Source organism: Neoarius graeffei, chromosome 14, assembly GCF_027579695.1.
Source record: "Neoarius graeffei isolate fNeoGra1 chromosome 14, fNeoGra1.pri, whole genome shotgun sequence".
Taxonomy (NCBI): Eukaryota; Metazoa; Chordata; class Actinopteri; order Siluriformes; family Ariidae; genus Neoarius; species Neoarius graeffei.
The window spans coordinates 36,315,795-36,337,694 of record NC_083582.1 but is presented as its reverse complement, the minus strand read 5'-3'; the positions used below and the strand labels follow the sequence as shown (position 1 = coordinate 36,337,694).

Sequence of the window (21,900 nt, the reverse complement as noted above, 5' to 3'; positions counted from 1 at the left end):
TCATTTTTAGAAATCACTTCATCCTGGGCAGGGTTGCAGTAGATTTGGAGCCCATTGAGGTTCCAGAATACTATGCATGAGGTAGGAATACACCCTATTTGAATGCCTGTTCATCACAGGGCACCATGCACACATACTCACACACTCATTCACACCCAGGGGCAACTCGTTCATCCATTATCCGCAACCGCTTATCCTGTGCAGGGTCGCGGGCAAGCTGGAGCCTATCCCAGCTGACTATGGGTGAGAGGCGGGGTACACCCTGGACAAGTCGCCAGGTCATCGCAGGGCTGACACATAGAGACAAACAACCATCCACACTCACATTCACACCTACAGTCAATTTAGAGCCACCAATTAGCCTAACCTGCATGTCTTTGGACTGTGGGGGAAACTGGAGCACCCTGAAGAAACCCACGCAGACACGGTGAGAACATGCAAACTCCACACAGAAAGGCCCCATTGGCCACTGGGCTCAAACCCAGAACCCTCTTGCTGTGAGGCAACAGTGCTAACCACTATACCACCGTGATCCAGGGGCAACCCAGAGTTGCGAGTTCACCTTCTGGAGGATATGGAGGAAACCTACACGGACATGGGAGGTACGTATGAAACTCAGCACAGACTGTAATCCAAGCTCAGAATTGAACTGGGAACCCTGGTGCTTTTAGATGGCAATGGTACCACTGTGCTACTGTACCACCCAAAAGACATGCAAATTTAAAAAAAAAAAAGAATTTTTGACTGCACATATTCACATCCCTTTGGTAGAGCCATTTTTGCTGCAATTACATCTATGACTCTTTTGAGGTAAATCCTGTAAACTTTACCCTTTCTTTCTATGGTCTCTGCCATTTTTGCCCAAAATTGCTCTTTGATGGTCGACAGTGATTTTGAAGTCTTGTAATGGGTTCAGTTTTGGGTTTTGACTTGACCTTTCCAAGACTTTCTGGTTCTCAGCTTAATTGGTTGTGTGTTTAGGGTCACTGTCCTGCTGAAAGGTGAATCGGGTCACTTGTGGACTAAAACATTTCCCCAGATTTTGATGAAGAAAAGCATACCTGCAACATTATTCTAGCACAAGCTAACTTCATATAGTGGACAGGGTTATCTGGCTGATGAGCGCTGTTCATTTTCTGCCACCCATAACATTTTGCAAAAGTCAAAAAGTTATCATCACACTAAACCATTTTGGGGTGTCTCCTACATGCCCTTTGGCAAACTCCAAATGGGATTTGTCTTTTAGAGGCATTTTTCTTCTTGGCACTGTTCCATAAAGCATTTTTTCCCCATTTCTTCTGTTGATCTGTCCAACTTCTTCAGAGGTACCCTTGGCCTCCTGGTTGATTTTCTGACCAGTACTTCTGTACCTGATGACCAGGTTTTGGTGAATAGCCTCCTTTATATTCTTTTCATTGTTATGAATGGATATAATCGTTCATTGTACAACCCTGATTGTTGCTTCTTCAGAACCTTTTCTTGGAATTGTTTTGATAGCTCATTGGTCTTTATGATTTCCTTTGTCGGGTGGCACGGTGGTGTAGTGGTTAGTACTGTCGCCTCACAGCAAGAAGGTCCAGGGTTTGAGCCCAGCGGCCAACAAGGGCCTTTCGGTGTGGAGTTTGCATGCTCTCCCCGTGTCTGCACGGGTTTCCTCCTGGTGCTCCGGTTTCCCCCACAGTTCAAAGGCATGCAGGTTAGGCTAACTGGTGGCTCTAAATTGACCGTAGATGTGAGTGTGAATGGTTGTTTGTCTCTATGTGTCAGCCCTGTGATGACCTGGCGACTTGTTCAGGGTGTACCCCGCCTCTTGCCCATAGTCAGCTGGAATAGACTCCAGCTTGCCCACAACCCTGCACAGGATAAGTGGCTACAGATAATGGATGGATGGATTTCCTTTGTTCTCTAGCAAACTCTGGGGCGTTCTTAGACACAGGTGTTTTTATTTTGAGTTCATGTGACACTTTAATTGGACACAGTCAGACTCCACTAAACTCATTATGCAGCTTCTTAAGGCGTCTGGTTTCATGATAGCTTATTTACAGGTTTCACAGCAAAAGTAATTAATATTTAATGCAGTCAAAACTTTTCAATTTCTTAGTTTGTAAATAATGTCGAAAACTATGTTTTGTCCTTTTTGACAATATGGAGTATTTTTGTGAAAATCTCTGACATACATCTCATCTCATTATCTGTAGCCACTTTATCCTGTCCTACAGGGTCGCAGGCAAGCTGGAGCCTATCCCAGCTGACTATGGGCGAAAGGCGGGGTACACCCTGGACAAGTCACCAGGTCATCACAGGGCTGACACATAGACACAGACAACCATTCACACTCACATCTACGGTCAATTTAGAGTCACCAGTTAACCTAACCTGCATGTCTTTGGACTGTGGGGGAAACCAGAGCACCCGGAGGAAACCCACGCGGACACGGGGAGAACATGCAAACTCCGCACAGAAAGGCCCTCGCCGGCCACGGGGCTCGAACCCGGACCTTCTTGCTGTGAGGCGACAGCGCTAACCACTACACCACCGTGCCGCCCTCTGACATACATTTCCAATTAAACCTATGTTCATTCCAGATTGTAACACTACAAAAACTTTGAATATCCAAAGTGGTTGAATACTTATGCAAGGCACTGTATTCTTCCAAATGAAATGACAGTGCATGCACCAATAATAACTGAACAGAAAGAGGATCAAAATCAGGCAGTGGCAGTTTAGATTCCGGGGAGGTATTAATCTGAAGCTTAATACACAGATGCTTGTGCTTACAGCAATCTTTGACTTTAAGTAAACTCCATAATGATAGCAGGCAATAAAGCTAGCAGGTGGCAGAATACGACCAGTGCATTTTTATATTCCTAGTGCTTTACCGTCAATGCATAATTAATTCCACTCATCTGTAACAGTCAGTTAGCCACATATTCTGCATAATCTAAAGATGATTTATGAAGCAGAAAAGACATAAATCAACAATAAACAACTCAAGCAGCATTAACTGCTTACATTACAATCACTGTCAAACAGAAAAAAAAAAGAAAGAAAGAAAAAACAACAACCCAGGCTGTTCTTCCACTAAATGAAGCCAAGTTTCCATCGCATTGTCCTGGGAATACAGAACCTCACAAACTTTTGTCCTTGTAAGGATATTTTCATGGAAACATTACAAACAAACAATTTCAGGGGTTTATTAATACAAATTGTTCAAAGCAAATACAATATTTGCACAATTTATTACAGACTATACATTTTCTTGTCTCATGCATGCTGTTACATTTTATAAGGATAGTATTAGAAGGATAACCATCTTGACTAGATACTCCTTAGAAGTATCACATGAGTAAGCAGAAATCTTTCTTAGCCAGCCCCAGTGGTGGCAGGATATACATTAAAAATTCAGTATCTTACTTTTCTCTCCTTTTCCAGTGTAATCTTTAGCCCAAAGCAAAACAACTGCCGATTTAAGAAGGACTGGGAAAAAGTAGAGTAAAAGAGAAAGATACCTACCAGCTCAAAAAAACACCTTCTTCTGACAGCTTCTCTAGATGACCTTTGCTCATACTGTGTGAAGCACACTGTGGTTCCCTAACTAAGGACATACATGGCCGAGTGTCCAGCTAAAGCAATAAAGCTATGTGCCAGTGCAGTTGCCTAAAAGGGAGCCTGCCATGCTCCCAGGGGAGGAGCATGGATTATATCATCTAAAGCTCACTGGCTTTTGTGATTAGAAGCGGTCAGAAATGAGAATAAGCAAAACAAAGAGGGAGGTGGAATGAGATGACTTTTTTCTTTTTTCTTTTTTTTTTAAAGCATGATAAGCTCCTGGCTGCAGAAGCTGAAAACTGTTCTCACCCCACACCTCTGTTTGCTATTTGCATGTTCTGCCACTTTTTCAAAAGATTGCATCATATTTTATTCTCCAAGTGATCTAATTACTTTCACTATTTATTTAATTGTACTCCCTTCACCAAAAACAGTAATCTTCCACCATCTTCCATTACAGTGTCTTGCAATAGTATTCATACCCCTTGGTGTTTGTCCTGTTTTGTCACATTACAAGCTGAAATTAAAATGGATGTTTGGAGGGTTACCATTATTTGATTTACACAACATGCCTACCACGTTAAAGGTAAAAACTGTTGTTGTTGTTGTTGTTGTTTTTATTGTGGCACAAACAATAATTAAAAAAAAAAAAAAAGAAATCTGGAGTGTGCATAGGTATCCCCCCCCCCCAAAAAAAAGTCAATACTTTGTAGTTTTGCTGCAATTACAGCTGCAAGTCTCTTGGGGTATGTCTCTATTAGCTTAGCAACTCTAGCCACTGGGATTTTTGCCCATTCCTCAAGGCAAAACTGCTCCAACTCCTTCAAGTTAGATGGCTTGCGTTGGTGTACAGCAATCTTCAAGTTATGCAACAGATTCTCAATTGGATTGAGGTTTGGGCTTTGACTAGGCCATTCCAAGACATTTAAATGTTTTCCCTTAAACCACTCCAGTGTAGCTTTAGCAGTCTGTTTAGGGTCAATGTCCTGCTGGAATGTGAACCTTCATCCCAGTCTCAAACCTCTGGCCGACTCAAACAGCTTTTCCTCCAGAATTGCCCTGTATTTAGTGCCATCCATCTTTCCTTCAATCCTGACCAGCTTTCCTGTCCCTGCAGATGAAAAATATCCCCACAGCATGACGCTGCCACCACCATGCTTCACTGTAGGAATGGTGTTCTCAGGGTGATGATAAGTATCGTGTTTGCATCACACATGGCGTTTCCCATGATGGCCAGAAAGTTCAACTTTAGTCTCTTCTGACCAGAGAATCTTTTTCCATGTGTTTGGGGAGTCTGCAACATGCTGTTGGGCAAACTCCAAATGTGTTTTCTTATAATTTTTTTCTTTAAGAAATGGCTTTTTTTCTGGCCAGTCTTCCATAAAACCCCACTCTATGGAGTGTATGGCTTAAAGTGGTCCTTTGGACAGATACTCCCATCTCTGCTGTGGATCTTTGCAGCTCCTTCAGTGTTCTCTTTGGCGTCTTTGTTGCATCTCTGATTAATGCCCTCCTTGCCTGATCTGTGAGTTTTGGTGGATGGCCTTCTCTTGTCAAGTTTACAGTGGTGCCATATTCTTTCCATTTTGCTATAATGGATTTAATGGTGCTCCGTGGGATATTCACAGTTTGGGATTTTTTTTTTTTATAGCCCAACCCTGATCTATACTTCTCCACAGCTTTGTCTCTGACCTGTTTGGAGGCTCCTTGGTTTTCATGTTGCTTGCTTAGTAGTGTTGGAGAGTCAGGGTCCTTCCAGAACAGGTTGATTTATACAGACATCATGTGACAGATCATGTGACACTTTGATTGCACACAGGTGGATCTTAATCAACTAATTATGTGACTTATGAAGTGAATTGGTTGGACCAGCTCTTATTTAGGGGTTTCATATGAAAGAGGGTGAATACCTATGCACACTCCAGATTTTTGGGTTGTTTTTTTTTTTTCATCTTAATTATTGTTTGTGTCACAAAAAAAAATTGCACCTTTAAAGTGGTAGGCATGTTGTGTAAATCAAATGGTGTTAACCTTCCAACAATCCATTTTAATTCCTGCTTGTAATGAGACAAAACAGGACAAACACCAAGGGCGATGAATGTTTTTGCAAGACACTTTATTTTATCTTGCTTTTAACCATATTAACATGCCATTGTTGTGTGTTATGCCTGATGTCAAGACTCTCGTCTCTGCGAGCCTACCACACAGATTTAATACTTGTCATTTTTAGGGCATACCTAACAACATGTGTTTTCTTTCTCCCCCCCCCCAATCTGTCCCTCTGAGTTACATGTTGGTCCTGGGATTGAGATGCTGGCCTCTTCTGCCCCTCGGACCTGCTTGATCCATCCTGGTGCCCTGTGTCTGGTCGGAGTTTTATCGCATCGCTCCTGTGAAGGACGGCCCCATGAGGACAGTTGAGGGTTATACCTGGAGGACGCTCTGGACTCTTACAGTAATGCTTTTATGGCTGAGGACTACAGTTGACTTGCTAACTTTAGGACTGCAGTTGTCATGAACAGTTTTGCACTCAAGTTTCCATCAATGAAGAGTTTATAACATCAACGAAACTGTCCTCATGTTAAAACTGTTAATGTTATAGTCATGCTGTCTGTTGTTGCCCAAATGAGGATGGGTTCCCTTTTGAGTCTGGTTCCTCTTGAGGTTTCTTCCTCATGTCGTCTGAGGGAGTTTTTCCTTGCCACCGTCGCCACAGGCTTGCTCATTGAGGATAGATTAGGGATAAAATTAGCTCATGTTTTAAATCGTTCAAATTCTGTAAAGCTGCTTTGTGACAATGTTTATTGTTAAAAGCGCTATATAAATAAACTTGACTTTTCACATGAGCTGTTCATGTACCAAGCTTCCTGTGCATGAAAGAAGATAAAGCTAATGGAGGAATTGCCATCCACACACAGTATGGATTCTGTATATAAGTCCAGGGACACTCATGTGACCAGATCATAATGGACAGACAGAGCATACAAGCCCGCTGACAAAGCGTGTCTTCATTCTCTCTGTTCTCCCTGATCTTCACTCTACTAAGCCCGACAAGGGCCCTATTCAGCACAAGGACCTTCTCTCTACTGAACTGTGTCACCCTCCTCACCAACACGCTGAACAGCGTGGGGAAAAGACCATGCTTTTGTTCTATTCATCCGGGGTAGTAATTAACACAAAAACATGACACTGAGGGAGGCTCATACAGTACAAAACACTTAGCAAAGTCATTTTGGAGCCCAGTGCATGAACCCCAGTGCCTATTAATAGCATTTGCCTTCTTAAGATTCCATTATATAGAGGAAACAGTGGAAAAGCACCAGCAATAGGGTATAATACAGAAGGAGAACAATGCAACGGCTTACTTGAACATTGTCATAGACAAAGAAAAGGTCTAGTTCCAGTTTAAAAATTACTCCTATTTAAAAAGCCACCTGTGTAATTTAGTCCTATTATAAGCTGTACTTGCTAAACTAGTCATTATGTAGCTTCACTTGGACTTGAATGGGCATAACAGAACAGAGCTAGTGCTGTCACAGTGAGATGACAACACAATCTCACTTTATCTAGTCTCCTCTCAGTTTCATAAACCATGCAGGTGCTCCTGTGAGTATTACTCCTGCCCATATGTTTCTCCCCATCACTCTATTGAGGCCTATGCTGAAGACAGAATGGTGCAGAATTTGGGCTTTATCAGACCATTCTTGTGCCTGCAGCAGTGCTTGAAATTTTCATCAACTGCCCTATAAATAACCTAAGCTTCATTGTTTAATTCTTAACTCAGTCAGGGAAGATGGTGGAGACGAGATGCCTTCTTGGCTGAGGTAACCTTAAGAGGGGAATTATAGGGATGTTACGTACCATGGAGGATGATTCATAGCTAGGATTCACTCAAAGCAAAAAGTAGTCCTGACCACAACCTTCTAAAGTGCACAAGGATAGACAGTGCAACACATCAACAAACACAAAATTGTGAAATGAATATTTTGACATCTCATTATCTCTAGCCGCTTTATCCTGTTCTACAGGGTCGCAGGCAAGCTGGAGCCTATCCCAGCTGACTACGGGCGAAAGGTGGGGTACACCCTGGACAAGTCGCCAGGTCATCACAGGGCTGACACACAGACAACCATTCACACTCACGGTCAATTTAGAGTCACCAGTTAACCTAACCTGCATGTCTTTGGACTGTGGGGGAAACCGGAGCACCCAGAGGAAACCCACGCGGACACAGGGAGAGCATGCAAACTCCGCACAGAAAGGCCCTCGCCGGCCATGGGGCTCGAACCTGGACCTTCTTGCTGTGAGGCGACAGCGCTAACCACTACACCACCGTGCCACCAATATTTTGGTATATTAAAGGTTATTAATATACAGTGCCTTGCATCAATATTCACCCCTTTTGAACTTTCCCACATTTTGTGGTGTTACAACCTGGAAGTGAAATTGACTTAAATGGGATTTTTAATTTCATCTCATCTCATTATCTCTAGCCACTTTATCCTTCTACAGGGTCGCAGGCAAGCTGGAGCCTATCCCAGCTGACTACAGGTGAAAGGCGGGGTACACCCTGGACAAGTCGCCAGGTCATCACAGGGCTGACACATAGACACAGACAACCATTCACACTCACATTCACACCTACGGTCAATTTAGAGTCACCAGTTAACCTAACCTGCATGTCTTTGGACTGTGGGGGAAACCGGAGCACCCGGAGGAAACCCACACGGACACGGGGAGAACATGCAAACTCCACACAGAAAGGCCCTCACCGGCCCCGGGGCTCGAACCCAGGACCTTCTTGCTGTGAGGCGACAGCGCTAACCACTACACCACCGTGCCGCCCCGGGATTTTTAATTTGATTTACATAATATACCTAAAGTGCAATTTTTTTTTATAGTGACACAAAGGTTAATTAAACAAAATAGGAGACATTTGGCTGCATATATATTCACCCCTTTGGGTCAATGCATGGTAGAACCACCTTTGGCTACAATTACAGTCTTGTGGCATATGTCTCTCATAGCTTTGCATGTTTGGATCATGATATTCTGTCCATCCTTCTTGGCAAAAAAAATTCTCAAGCTTTGTCAAATCGGATGGAGACTGTTGGCGAAAGTCTTGCCACAGATTCTCAGTTGGACTGAGTTCTGTGTTTTGACTATGCCATTCTAACACATTCAGGTTCTTGGTTTTGAAGGCACTTCAGTGTAGCTTTGGCAGTATGTTTTGGGTCATTGTCCTGTTGGAAGGTGAATCTTCATCGCAGTCTCAAGTCTCTTGCAGACCGAAACAGGTTTTCTTCTAAGATTTTCCTGTATTTAGCTCCATCCGTCTTGCCCTCAACTGACCAGTTTCCCAATCCCTGCTGATGACAAGCATCCCCACAACATAATTCTACCTCCACCATGCTTCACTAAGGGGATGATGGTCTCAGGCTGATTAGTAGTGTTGGATTTCTAGCAAATATAGTACTTTGTACCATGGCCAAAAAGTTCCGGTTTGGTCTCACCAGATCAGAGAACGTTTTCCACATGTTTTCTAAGGTTCCAACATGCCTTTCTGTGAACTCCACATGGGTAATGACTTTCTTCTTGCCACTCTTCCATAAACTCAGGTTTTTTGAGTGTCTGGGCTTTCGTTGTCCTGTTCTGTCATCTGAGCTCTTGATCATTGCAGCTCCATTAGAGTTGCTCTTGCCCTCGTGGTTACTTCTCATCTCATCTCATTATCTCTAGCCGCTTTATCCTTCTACAGGGTCGCAGGCAAGCTGGAGCTTATCCCAGCTGACTACGGGTGAAAGGCGGGATACACCCTGGACAAGTCACCAGGTCATCACAGGGCTGACACATAGACACAGACAACCATTCACACTCACATTCACACCTACAGTCAATTTAGAGTCACCAGTTAACCTAACCTGCATGTCTTTGGACTGTGGGGGAAACCGGAGCACCCGGAGGAAACCCACGCGGACACGGGGAGAACATGCAAACTCCGCACAGAAAGGCCCTCGCCGGCCACGGGCTCAAACCCGGACCTTCTTGCTGTGAGGCGACAGCGCTAACCACTACACCACCGTGCCGCCCTTGTGGTTACTTATCTAAGTAAATTCCTCTTTACCCTTTTGTTGATCTGTGGCTAATTGCCTCCTCTATGATTGTGCCATATTATTTAAATTTTTAATAATGGATTTAATGGTGTTCAGCAGGATGTTCAACGTTTGGTTGAATGGGATTTCACTATCTGTCATGATCAGAAGTGCACCATGGACATAATCATGCTACAGAAGCAGAAATTATAACACTGGCAGCACTTCAATTGAAGAAGGTCACAGCTTGTCAAGAGATTTTAACAGATGTAATTAAAATACGCCCATCTTAATGACAGCTTCAGATAGGCTAGAATTTCATTATGGTTAACCATTGCTTTACTTGGCCCCAGAGGGAGAGCGCTCATCTTATGAAACAGCTGAGACATGCCTCTATGCTTTATAGAGGGGCAGTAAAATTAGAGGTGCTGTAGAGGTGCAGCAAAATTTACAGATGCACTTTTTTCCTGCTTTTCCCAAATACACTATGGGCTCTAATTTTTGTAAGTAAAATAAAGAACAAGACTAAGGTGTTAAATACAGTGTTGTTAGTATTTTTGTGTCCATGAGGAGTATGCTGGTGAGAACAGGAACATACATTACTGTGCAAAAGTCTTAGGCACCCTATTTTTTTCAAACAAAAATTTGCTATAGATTTCTATTTTATGACTTCTACATTACCGAGTCTGTACAAAAAACATTCTAGAGTCCAAACGTTCGTTTTCCAGCACAAAATTAAATGTTACAGAAAAAAAAAGTTTGTATCTGAGCAGCATTTTGCATAAGAGAGCACTTTTCAGATTTAAAAAAAAAAACATAATGAAGGCTACTGGGTTTTGGTGCAAAATGAAGAAGCGAGTGTGACAGTCAAAGTGTCCAGAAGAACTGTAGCTGGTTCTGTAAGATGCTCAGTAAAACCTACAGCTCATTTCCTTATAAAACTGCACTCATTGTACCTGAGACTACTATTTTTTTAAAGCAAAGGATCATCATACCAAATATTGACTTTGTTTATATATATATATATATATATATATATATATATATATATATATATATATATATATATATTAGTGCTGTCAAGCGATTAAAATATTTAATCGGGATTAATGTCGCGACTGTCATAGTTAACTCGCGATTAATCGCAATTTAATCGCACATTTTTGTCACATGAAAAACCATTGTAATTCTCTTATCAGCATAAAAAAGTGAATGGGCTTGCTTTGTACCAATGTTTTTTTTTATTGCAGAGCATAACACGTCTTGTCACAGCCACTGCAAAGTCAGGCTGGAGCCGCCGATGGGAAAACGAAACCTAAGCCGAGCACCGTGGCTCTTCGTCCCGAGGCGCGGGGCTAGCGCGCCCTGCCCGCGCTGGTTCTTTGGGGGGAGGGCAGAGGACTCTGGCTGTGCGGGCGTGGCATTACAGTCTAGCTGCTATCGTTTTTCTAAGCAAAGTCTCTGTTCCAAGTTCCTGGCAGTTTCAAAAGCTTATGAAAAACCTACATCATGTCACAGAGCGTTAATCTCGCGATAAAAAAATTATCGCCGTTAAAATTGAGTCAAGTTAACGCGATAATAACACGACATTTTTGACAGCACTAATATATATAAACTGTTTACTGCTCTTTACATCATTTTTAAAAAGTGTAGAAACACTTCATTTCGTTATTTTTGGAAAGCATCTTTGCTGTACAGTATTTCTTTGCGTATGCCTAAGACTTTTGCACAGTATTGTATATCAAACAAGGAGTTTGCATGTTCTCCCCATGTCTATGTGGGTTTCCTCCGGGTGCTCCGGTTTCCCCCACAGTCCAAAGACATGCAGGTTAGGCTAATCGGTGGCTCTAAATTGATCGTAGGTGTGAATGTGAGTGTGAATGGTTGTCTGTGTCTATGTGTCAGCCCTGTGATGATCTGGCGACTTGTCCAGGGTGTACCCCGCCTTTCGCCCGTAGTCAGCTGGGATAGGCTCCAGCTTGCCCGCGACCCTGCACAGGATAAGCGGTTATGGATAATGGATGGATGGATATGAAACAAGCTGACGTTTGAATGCAGACAATATCAAGAGACATGGCTGCAATATTCAATTAAATCAGCAGCTAATTAAAAACCGTGGACAGATTTCACATGATATTTTTAGCGGTAGAAATTACCAGCAGACTCACAGAATGTATAAAATCATGTTCACTCATGTGTGAACACTCAATGAAATCATTCATATTGACTAATTCCTTATTTCTACCTGAGGCAATACATTTGGATTTGGCAAGTGAGGTGTTTTATTAGTTTTGCTAGACATTTTATGGATTTTAAAAATGAAGTGTTGTTCTGTCTATGATGACATGTCAGCTTCCTTATTCGCTTTTACGAGCTATGACTACGATTTTTGCTTTTATTTGTTATGAATAAAACAATTCAGGCAGATATCCCTCATCAAAAAGAAATATATCAATCCATTATCTCTAGCCGCTTTATCCTGTTCTGCAGGGTCACAGGCAAGCTGGAGCCTATCCCAGCTGACTACGGGTTAAAGGCGGAGTACACCCTGGACAAGTTGCCAGGGCTGACACATAGACAAAAAAACATTCACACCTACGGTCAAATTAGAGTCACCAATTAACCTAACCTGTATGTCTTTGGCAGTGGCGGCTGGTAGTCTTTCAAACAGGGGAGGCTGGTCGGTTACGATATTTCCAGATTTTAAAAGAAAACACATCAATTTTGCCCATACTCTTGCCTCTGATCTGGCTGATTGTTGGCAGGGTCACAAACTGTGAAATAACAGGTTCTTTTGGCCCATTAGCCTACTGTCCAATATACATGATGGTGGTGTTGGGGGGGGTATATTTTAACATTTTATATTTTAAAATTGTGGCATGTTGTTTAAAAATTGATCATTATTGAAAGCAGCTCTTTGTCAGGAACCTCAGCAGTAGAGCTGGGTGCCACACATTTCATTCAATGACACTTTCCCTATATTTTACTTATTTTGACTGAGAAATGTTTTATTGACAATTTTGATAACCCTTCACTTTTAATCCAGGTCTGTAGTGTGAAATGTTCTCGGCTGTGTTTTTGTTTAAAAATGTTTTCCAAATTGTAGCTGTGTTTAATTCATATCCAGAAAAATATATATTCCAATATAATATACTCAGCATAAACATTTTAAATATATTCCATATTTTTGGTCCATCCATGACATATTACTAAAGTAGCCTATTTACTGTTGTTGATGTGGGTCACTTGCTGTTAGCCAATTCACTTTCTCGTACCAGGAGAGCTGAAAGGAACAAGTATTATGCTGCGTTCATGTGCTATGGGAAGATGATATTTTCCAGTTGGGAAGTGGTATTTACCAGTGTGTTGTGTTCACATGCTTTTGTTGTTGTTGACAAATTAAAGATGGTGGACCAGATTCAGAATCAGGCCTGTTATTTGGCTAAAACAATTATAGATTGCCTTGTGCATCAGCTGCAGCAGGAATATGAGTTATCAAAAGTCAAAAGGTAAATAATGCTGAATATTTCCTGATCATGACAAGTAGAGATTTTCTTAACACATTGAATGCCACGCAGTTTTTGGAAATTTGGCTGTAGCCACAATGAGAGTAGCCAGTATCTAGATCATTGTTGGCATTCTTTGGACAGCCACAGAATATTTTGTATTAGGCTATAATATACGTATTATAATAATATAATATACATAACATGACTCGTTTAAAAGGTGAGAGTCAGCTTTCCGTAGGTGAAAACCACTTCTTTCTTGGTTCATAAGCTAGTCTTGTACCGCTCGCCGCCATGTTGAAAAGGTTAAAGTTCATCTCATCTCGGCAACTCGTGTATCAAAATTTTCTACGAGTTGCCCAGTGGAAAATACCACAAGAGGGGGCGTTCATGTGTGCTTTCCATGTCGGCGTTTGGTATTTACCATAATTCCCATAGCACATGAACGCACCATTATTCCCTACCTTTTTCACCAAGTCAATTTGAGGCGTTGGTCTACCCTGCTCTTTAATTTTAATTTTTTCCTCGAAAGGAAGACTGGCAAATGGCTTTGCCAAAATTAAATCAGCAATGCTTGGCATCCGTGCGCAGCTTTCTTGCTAGCTGACTAGCCCCCTCAAGTTCAAGTTCAGTCACTCAAATAAACGACATTTCTGGAACTAAGATAGCAAACTTGACAACACTATATTTACACTTTATTTACAATGAAAATATATACAAACTAAAAAAGCTGGTAGAAACCGTATGTAATGAATGAAATCGAAATGTAAGCTGATCTCTTACAATACAGCACACAACTTGCGAATCCGCATGGGACTGAACTGAGATTCACTGCTGCCTGTCTATATTTGAAACGAGCTGTCAATCAAAGAAAATATCCGTCCGCTTTCACCAATCACCAGTCTCCTCATGGAAACTGCCATGTCCCTCCCATGTGAGGCTGGGAGTCCGGTGGGCGGGTGTTTTCGCAGTATTTGTCCAATAATCGTCTTGCATTTTGATATTGAAAAGCGCAGAGCTCCCAAATGCCATTGAAGTGCACTGAGGCTGGGCTGCATCGCGCTGTCACGAGGGGGAAAAACTCACGCACACATTAAAGTTATAACAGAATGATTTTGCACTGTAGTTGGGTTGAGCACATATATTTCTATGATTCTGGATCTGAAATAGCAATGTTATAAGGTCGGCTATAACATAACCCAGCGCAATTCATCCTACACGATGTTCGTCATTTTTAGAGGAGGCTGAGCCTCCCTCGTTGTCTTAGAGCAATCGCCCGTGGTCTTTGGACTGCAGGGGAAACTGGAGCACTCGGAGGAAACCCACGCAGACACTCGGATAACATGCAAACTCCACACAGAAAGCCCCTCACTGGCCGCTGGGCTCGAACCCAGGACCTTCTTGCTGTGATGCAACAGTGCTAACCACTACACCACCATGCCGCCCCTAAAAAGAAGTATACTTCAAGTTAATTTTATTAAGTACACTGAAGTAAAGTATATTTCCTTAAGTATACTTTTGTGTACCAAATATACTGATAATGTACTTACAGTATATTTGCAAGTCAACTAATCTAATATTTCTTGGGACTAAATTGGCACACTTTGTTTATAAAAAGTATACTTTAAGTCTAAGAGAATTAAACTCTGAGTATACAACTAGTTTTTTTTTTTATTTTGTACTGCTATTTTGTACTGCAATATACCACAAGTAAACTTATATACTAATAGTTTACTAGTTCTATACTTGTAGTCCACTCTTTAGTTTACAAATGCATACTTCATAGTATACTGGAAATGTACTATGAGTTCACTTGTTTTATACGTCTAGTCCACTTTTTAGTTTATAAGAGTATACTTTATAGCATCTTGGAAATATACTATTAGTATTCCACCCCAGAGCTGACCACAAACTTACCGTATGGAACACGTAAGTTTCAAAGATGGGATTTAAAACATGCTGCCGTATATCACAAAGAAGCCAATATGTGTGAAAAAAGAAGTATTTTATAGGCTACTATCAAAAGGATAAGCACAACTACAGGGCGAGTATGCTTAAACATACAGTGGTGCTTGAAAGTTTGTGAACCCTTTAGAATTTTCTATATTTCTGCATAAATATGACCTAAAACATAATCAGATTTTTACACAGGTCCTAAAAGTAGATAAAGAGAACCCAGTTAAACAAATGAGACACAAATATTATTCTTGGTCATTTATTTATTGAGGAAAATGATCCAATATTACATATCTGTGAGTGGCAAAAGTATGTGAACCTTTGCTTTCGGTATCTGGTGTGACCCCCTTATGCAGCAATAACTGCAACTAAATGTTTCCAGTAACTGTTGATCAGTCCTGCACACCGGCTTGGAGGAATTTTAGCCCGTTCCTCCATACAGAACAGCTTCAACTCTGGGATGTTGGTGGGTTTCCTCACATGAACTGCTCACTTCAGGTCCTTCCACAACATTTCGATTGGATTAAGGTCAGGACTTTGACTTGGCCATTCCAAAACATTAACTTTATTCTTCTTTAAACATTCTTTGGTAGAACAACTTGTGTGTTTAGGATCATTGTCTTGCTGCATGACCCACCTTCTCTTGAGATTCAGTTCATGGACAAATGTCCTGACATTTTCCTTTAGAATTCGCTGGTATAATTCAGAATTCATTGTTCCTTCAATGATGGCAAGCCGTCCTGGCCCAGATGCAGCAAAACAGGCCCAAACCATGATACTGCCACCACCATGTTTCACAGATGGGATACGGTTCTTATGCTGGAATGCAGTGTTTTCCTTTCTCCAAACATAACGCTCCTCATTTAAACCAAAAAGTTCCATTTTGGTCTCATCTGTCCACAAAACTTTTTTTCCAATAGGCTTCTGGCTTGTCCACATGATCTTTAGCAAACTGCAGACGAGCTGCAATGTTTTTTATGGAGAGCAGTGGCTTTCTCCTTGCAACCCTGTCATGCACACCATTGTTGTTCAGTGTTCTCCTGATGGTGGACTCATGAACATTAACATTTGCCAGTGTGAGAGAGGCCTTCAGTTGTTTAGAAGTTATCCTGGGGTCCTTTGTGACCTCACCGACTATTACATGCCATGCTCTTGGAGTGACCTTTGTTGGTCTACTAATCCTGGGGAGGGTAACAATGGTCTTGAATTTCCTCCATTTGTACACAATCTGTCTGACTGTGGATTGGTGGAGTCCAAACTCTTTAGAGATGGTTATGTAACCTTTTCCAGCCTGATGAGCATCAACAACACTTTTTCTGAGGTCCTCGGAAATCTCCTTTGTTCATGCCATGATACACTTCCACAAACATGTGCTGTGAAGATCAGACTTTGATAGATCCCTGTTCTTTAAATAAAACAGGGTGCTCACTCACACCTGATTGTCATCCCATTGATTGAAAACACCTGACTCTAAATTCACCTTCAAATTAACTGCTAATCCTAGAGGTTCACATACTTTTGCCACTCACAGATATGTAATATTGGATCATTTTCCTCAAGAAATAAATGACCAAGTATTATATTTTTGTCTCATTTGTTTAACTGGGTTCTCTTTATCTACTTTTAGGACTTGTGTGAAAATCTGATGATGTTTTAGGTCCTGTTTATGCAGAAATATAAAAAATTCTAAAGGGTTCACAAACTTTCAAGCACCACTGTAAGGCACAAATATTTTAATACTTTATTACACTTTTAAGTACATCTTGATAAAAAGTTTAAGTATAAGCTTAATATACTTAGACTTTTCTATATTTCAGTATAAGCTAAGTATACTTATGTATCACTTTATTAAGTATATCTCTGATAAGTAAATAAAAAGTCAACTGAAAGCATACTCTCTTATTTTTAGTTTAAAAGAAGTATACTAGAAGCACACTTGAATAAACTTCTTTTTTGTAAGGGATGCCTAGTTAGCAATTGGATGGTATTTATACTGAAGTGAAGTGATGAATGTGTTGAACATCTACAGTATGTAAGAAATGGAGCTGCACTTTTTAGGCTGCAAAATACAGAGAAAAAAATGACTTACATACACCAATTGTAATACATTATCATTATAATCAGCCTGTACAAAAACAGACCTCTTTTGTACATTAGGTGCATTCTGAATAATGATCGTAAAACCAGTTATAAAGGAGAATATTGACATTTTGATAATGATTTTTGCTTTAACCCTGTGATGATTGCATTTCACAGTACCTTCACACTGACGATGATGTTTATAGAAGCAGCACAAGATAAGCTGAGAACTTATTCGAAGAACATAAATAATTAGGTTTATAAATAGAGAGGTATTAATTTATTGTTAGGTGGAAATCCAGCTGCTCAGTTACAAACCTTTCATGTGTACTGTTAATTAGGGACAAAGTGTGAAACCATGACTTAAGTGGCTATGATAGGAAGCAGGGCAACAAGGCTCGTGAAAGTGAATGTTGGCAGTCACCCACAGTCCGGCCTGTCCGACTGTGCTGTCTTGCCAAGAGGTGCTGAGGAGAGTCCAAATTCAGCACAATAGGACAACGTTAAGAGTACAGGAGCATATGGATGGCACAGCAGGGGTGTCTACAAAACCTGATGAAGCCTAGAACCTAAGCACCTCATATGCCATTCTTAAGAAGAGACATACTGTTGGAGGAAATTTAACTGTTTCTATAGTATATTTAACAATTATACTACATTGTGGGTGTCTGGCATGTCTGACAATTGAACTAACAACTATGTGGTCGCTACCATCGCATCTTAAGCACGGAAACAAGACCACTTAATACATATGAAACATATTCACTTGAAGTATATGAAGGACTTCTACATGTCCACAAGCTGAACTCATTCAGAGCACCGTGGCACAATTTGAAAGGAAAAATCGACAACCATGAACTTTTCCACCATGATGTTGACCCTCTTGGTCATGCCTATTATTTCAGTTAAGCCAGCAGCAGTTAAAGATTACACACAAATGTCACTCTTCAATCTCTGAACAGCCTCACTGAGGGTTAGGCTAGCATGTAGCATTCAGAAATTTGAGATAATTTTCAGGGACCATTGGCTATAATTGCATGCCTTTGCTTAGTGGTAGGCAACTAATCATGTTTCAGTATTTACTAGCAATTTGAATGACTATTAAGGGCACTGTGAGAAGTCTGCTAGTGTCTGTTGATAATTCATGCGTCAAGGGGTTAGATCAAGGTTTGATAGCATTATGCATTGTTAAGCATTTTAAGGCAAGTATGTTTACCCAAGTGTGTTTTACTATAATTTTGCTCAAATTATTTGCTCAGTTTTTATTCTGATCTTGCTTGTATATAATACATATATTTTAAAAAAAGGTTTGGGTGTTCTATGAATAAGCAGAACCAGAATTATTTAGAGACATTATCAGAAACATTTTTTTTTCCACTTGAATTGGTCTGTTCCACTGGCAAACCTGCAGATTGTATGCCAGTATGCCAGGCACCCATTAACAGAGCAGCAAATGTGAGATGTGACTGTGTAGCACACTGTTTTTAACCAGAGTTAGTGCGATTACTTCATACTGTGTGTGAAATATAGCTGTCATTGATAACACCCCACTTGCAATGTGTTTTGAAATGAGGAACGGGAACAGATTTGATATGCTTGCACATCCAAAACATATCTGGGACAATCACTAGTCTTGAATTAACACCTTGGACACAAAAGAAGACTTCAGGGATTAATTCAATGCGGGGGAAGGGCAGCACAATCCCACTGACTGGTTTTCTACAGTATGTCGGGATCTGTGTTGTTGAAGGTTTTCCGAGCAGTAAAATGTTTTACTGAAACTCAGGCTTGAAAAAGTGAGAGCTTATTAGTTAAATTAATAAGCCATAGCGCTACCATCTCTTTGTTCCAAAATCCACTGGCTTAAATGACCTCTCTCTGTTTTATTGGTTTCTGCCTGCGCCCAATTAAGCACAGTAACATCGTTGGCCTAGACTCATCCAAGCAACCCGAAGCATGAATAGCCTAATAATGATGAATCAACTCTATTTTTCTGCCCATTTTTTTCCCTTTTCTCAAAGCCACAAGCTCTGTGGACACAATTAGGAAATTGATGGCCTGTGCTAAATTGCTCTATTCATTTGGTAGGTGGGTGCGCAGGCTCGGCAGATGGCAGCATCTCCCCTGGACCCAGTGCTCACCCACACAGCTGGACCATGCAGAAGCACGCGTCTGAAAACTCGCACCATCAGTCTTCCTCAAAAGGACTGCCCCAGCTGGGGTTTTTCTAGGGCTTTTCCCAAGGGTTTCATATCCCCTCACTGCATTATAGACCACCTATCTTTACATGGTAATGAGCATAGATGGAACCCAAATGAAGTGGCTGATACAAAGCAATGCATCACTGGTGGGGTGAATCAGGAGGTAGAAAGCACAGGGATGAGTTGGGACTGAACAGAATGTTCCAGCATGACTCAGCCATATTGATTATATCTGCATCGTAACATCCCCGTGTTGTGCCACGTCCAACCTGGATGTCACGTATGAAAAATGAGAGAGCCTCCAGCATCTGTATGCTGGTCTTTTGGGCACATATGGGCACACGTTATTGTCCCACCCCCACTATAATAACAAAGAATGGCATCACGGGAACACATCTGGAATCAAAATCTGTATTAGAGCATGCATGTTTGGATAATGGAGACAGTTTTCAATGGCATATGCAGAACAGATATCAAATTGAAGTTGACGTTAGCGAAGAGAAAACAATGTGCACGAATAGCTGACATGCAAAGCAAAAACTCACACTCTTTCTTTTGTTGTCAGCACAAGCCATCATAGTAAGAATGCACACACTTTGTCTCAGTCTTTCTCTCTCAGCATAGCCAAAGGGGCTCCAGGTTCCTCTAACAGAGTGCTAGTGCTGGTGTGGAATATAAAGTAGCCCTCCTAAGAAATTCGCTCGAGCACACACATTAGCCATGCTCTTCAAGTCCAAACTATGTTGTGCAGGGTGTAGATTCTGCACATAAACATGCAGCCTGTGTTACATTGTGGAGAATAAATATACTCAAAGTCCTGAATATTCCTGAATTACATGGTGTCCTTGCTGATAAGAAGATAAAGTATACCCCAGGACAGGTTTGTCAGTGCCTAATATGTATGGATGGTCACATGGATGAGCATATCAGCATCACCGTAAATCACAGCAGCCCTTAATGAATGTTTAGGGGAGGAAGGAATAATGCTGGATACTTCATCAAAATCCGTTGATGAATTAAAATCAGTGATCAGGGCACTCTGTGAATCGTACTTCAACACTATAGGTGGTCAGTCCGTTACTTCATTTCTCGGTCCAGACAGAGTTTAATTATTCTATGGGATTTTTTTTCCAAACACCAGAGCTTTCAAACCATTTAATAGAAATGGACTCCATGCTCCGAAGTCACCTTGCTTCATTGAAAGGTGTACTGTGAATCACATTCTACTTTAAAGAAGATGAATCAGCACAACGTGCATTATGGATCAGAGCTATAGGAGAATTGTACTTGTTTACTAGATGATGTGTGTGCATAGAGGTTAGTTAATCTAACAGAGAATTTGTTCTTTGAAAGAGAAAGGCGGGTATCTTTTCTAACCCCCCACCCAGCAGTATTGTCTTCTCTGTGAGGTACATGTCCATGGTGCTGAAAATCAGGCGCAACTCCAAACAAGCGTTGTTTCTTTTTTCTTCTAAGGCATGTGCTGGTCTTTAAGAAGTTGAAATAAACGCGAAAGGTAGCTCCTAAATTAAATTAGACTAAACCAGTCTATTAAATGGATCACAGTACTGATTTGATTAACAACCAAATAATCCAACACTTCTCGAAAAAGAAAAAAAAATGCTGAGATTTTTCCCCTGCCATTAGTACTGTGTTTGGTTTTCCTCGATATAAATAAGAATAAAAGCAACCTTTGATTGCAACAGGAGGAAAGCAAAACCTTCCCATGCGCACGAGCTCTCTCTCTCTCTCTCTCTCTCTCTCTCACACACACACACACACACACACACACACACACACACCAAATGACAGAGAAAGAAATGACTGAGCTGGACAATGCACAGTGCTACCTTCTCTGTCACAAAGCTGGATCGCGTCTAAACTCAGATTCTTCATCACGTCCTCGCACGGGCTCGTGGGGCTGCTCACACTGCGAGCCACGCGTGGCACCTCCATTTCTTCTCACTGATGATATCCCAACAGCAGATCCTGCACTGAGCGGCTCGCCTTGCCTTCCTCCACTGTCCCCTACCCGGCTTTCTCAATATATGACGTCAGCAAGTCGTCAGGAGGGCTTTGTGATGAGGATGGGCTGTGCACTGATACACCAACTAGTCCACTCCTGTAGGTTACACCAGCACTATTCACTCACATGTTCTGTTAATTCCTCATCACTAGATGCCCTATTGACCCAAAGCAAAGTCAGACCTTTCGCATACCTTTGGCAGTCAAAAATTCTTCTTCTTCTTCTTCTTTTGTTTTTTCATTTGCATGTCTTTTGGGTGGTACGGTACAGTAGCACAGTGGTACCATTGCCATCTAAAAGCACCAGGGTTCCCAGTTCAATTCTGAGCTTGGATTACAGTCTGTGCGGAGTTTTATATGTACTTCCCATGTCTGTGTAGGTTTCCTCCATATCCTCCAGTAGGTGAACTGGCAACTCTGGGTTGCCCCAGGTCACAGTGATGTAGTGGTTAGCACTGCAAGAAGGTCCTGGTTTGAGCCCAGCTGCGGATG

General features: G+C 41.4%; 1 protein-coding gene across 2 annotated transcripts in view; it reads right to left on the bottom strand.

The window, feature by feature from the left end:
* Positions 1 to 21,339, bottom strand: part of phyhiplb (phytanoyl-CoA 2-hydroxylase interacting protein-like b) — a 44,564-nt gene extending 23,225 nt beyond the window's left edge. The window contains exon 1 of one of the 2 annotated variants that reach the window (XM_060938907.1): positions 21,234 to 21,339. In XM_060938907.1, coding sequence (XP_060794890.1) covers positions 21,234 to 21,339 — 106 coding nt within the window. Of the gene's footprint in view, positions 1 to 3,513; positions 3,637 to 21,233 lie in introns of those variants that run through there. The other variant, XM_060938908.1, reaches the window with a different exon arrangement.
* Positions 21,340 to 21,900: the final 561 nt, after the last annotated feature.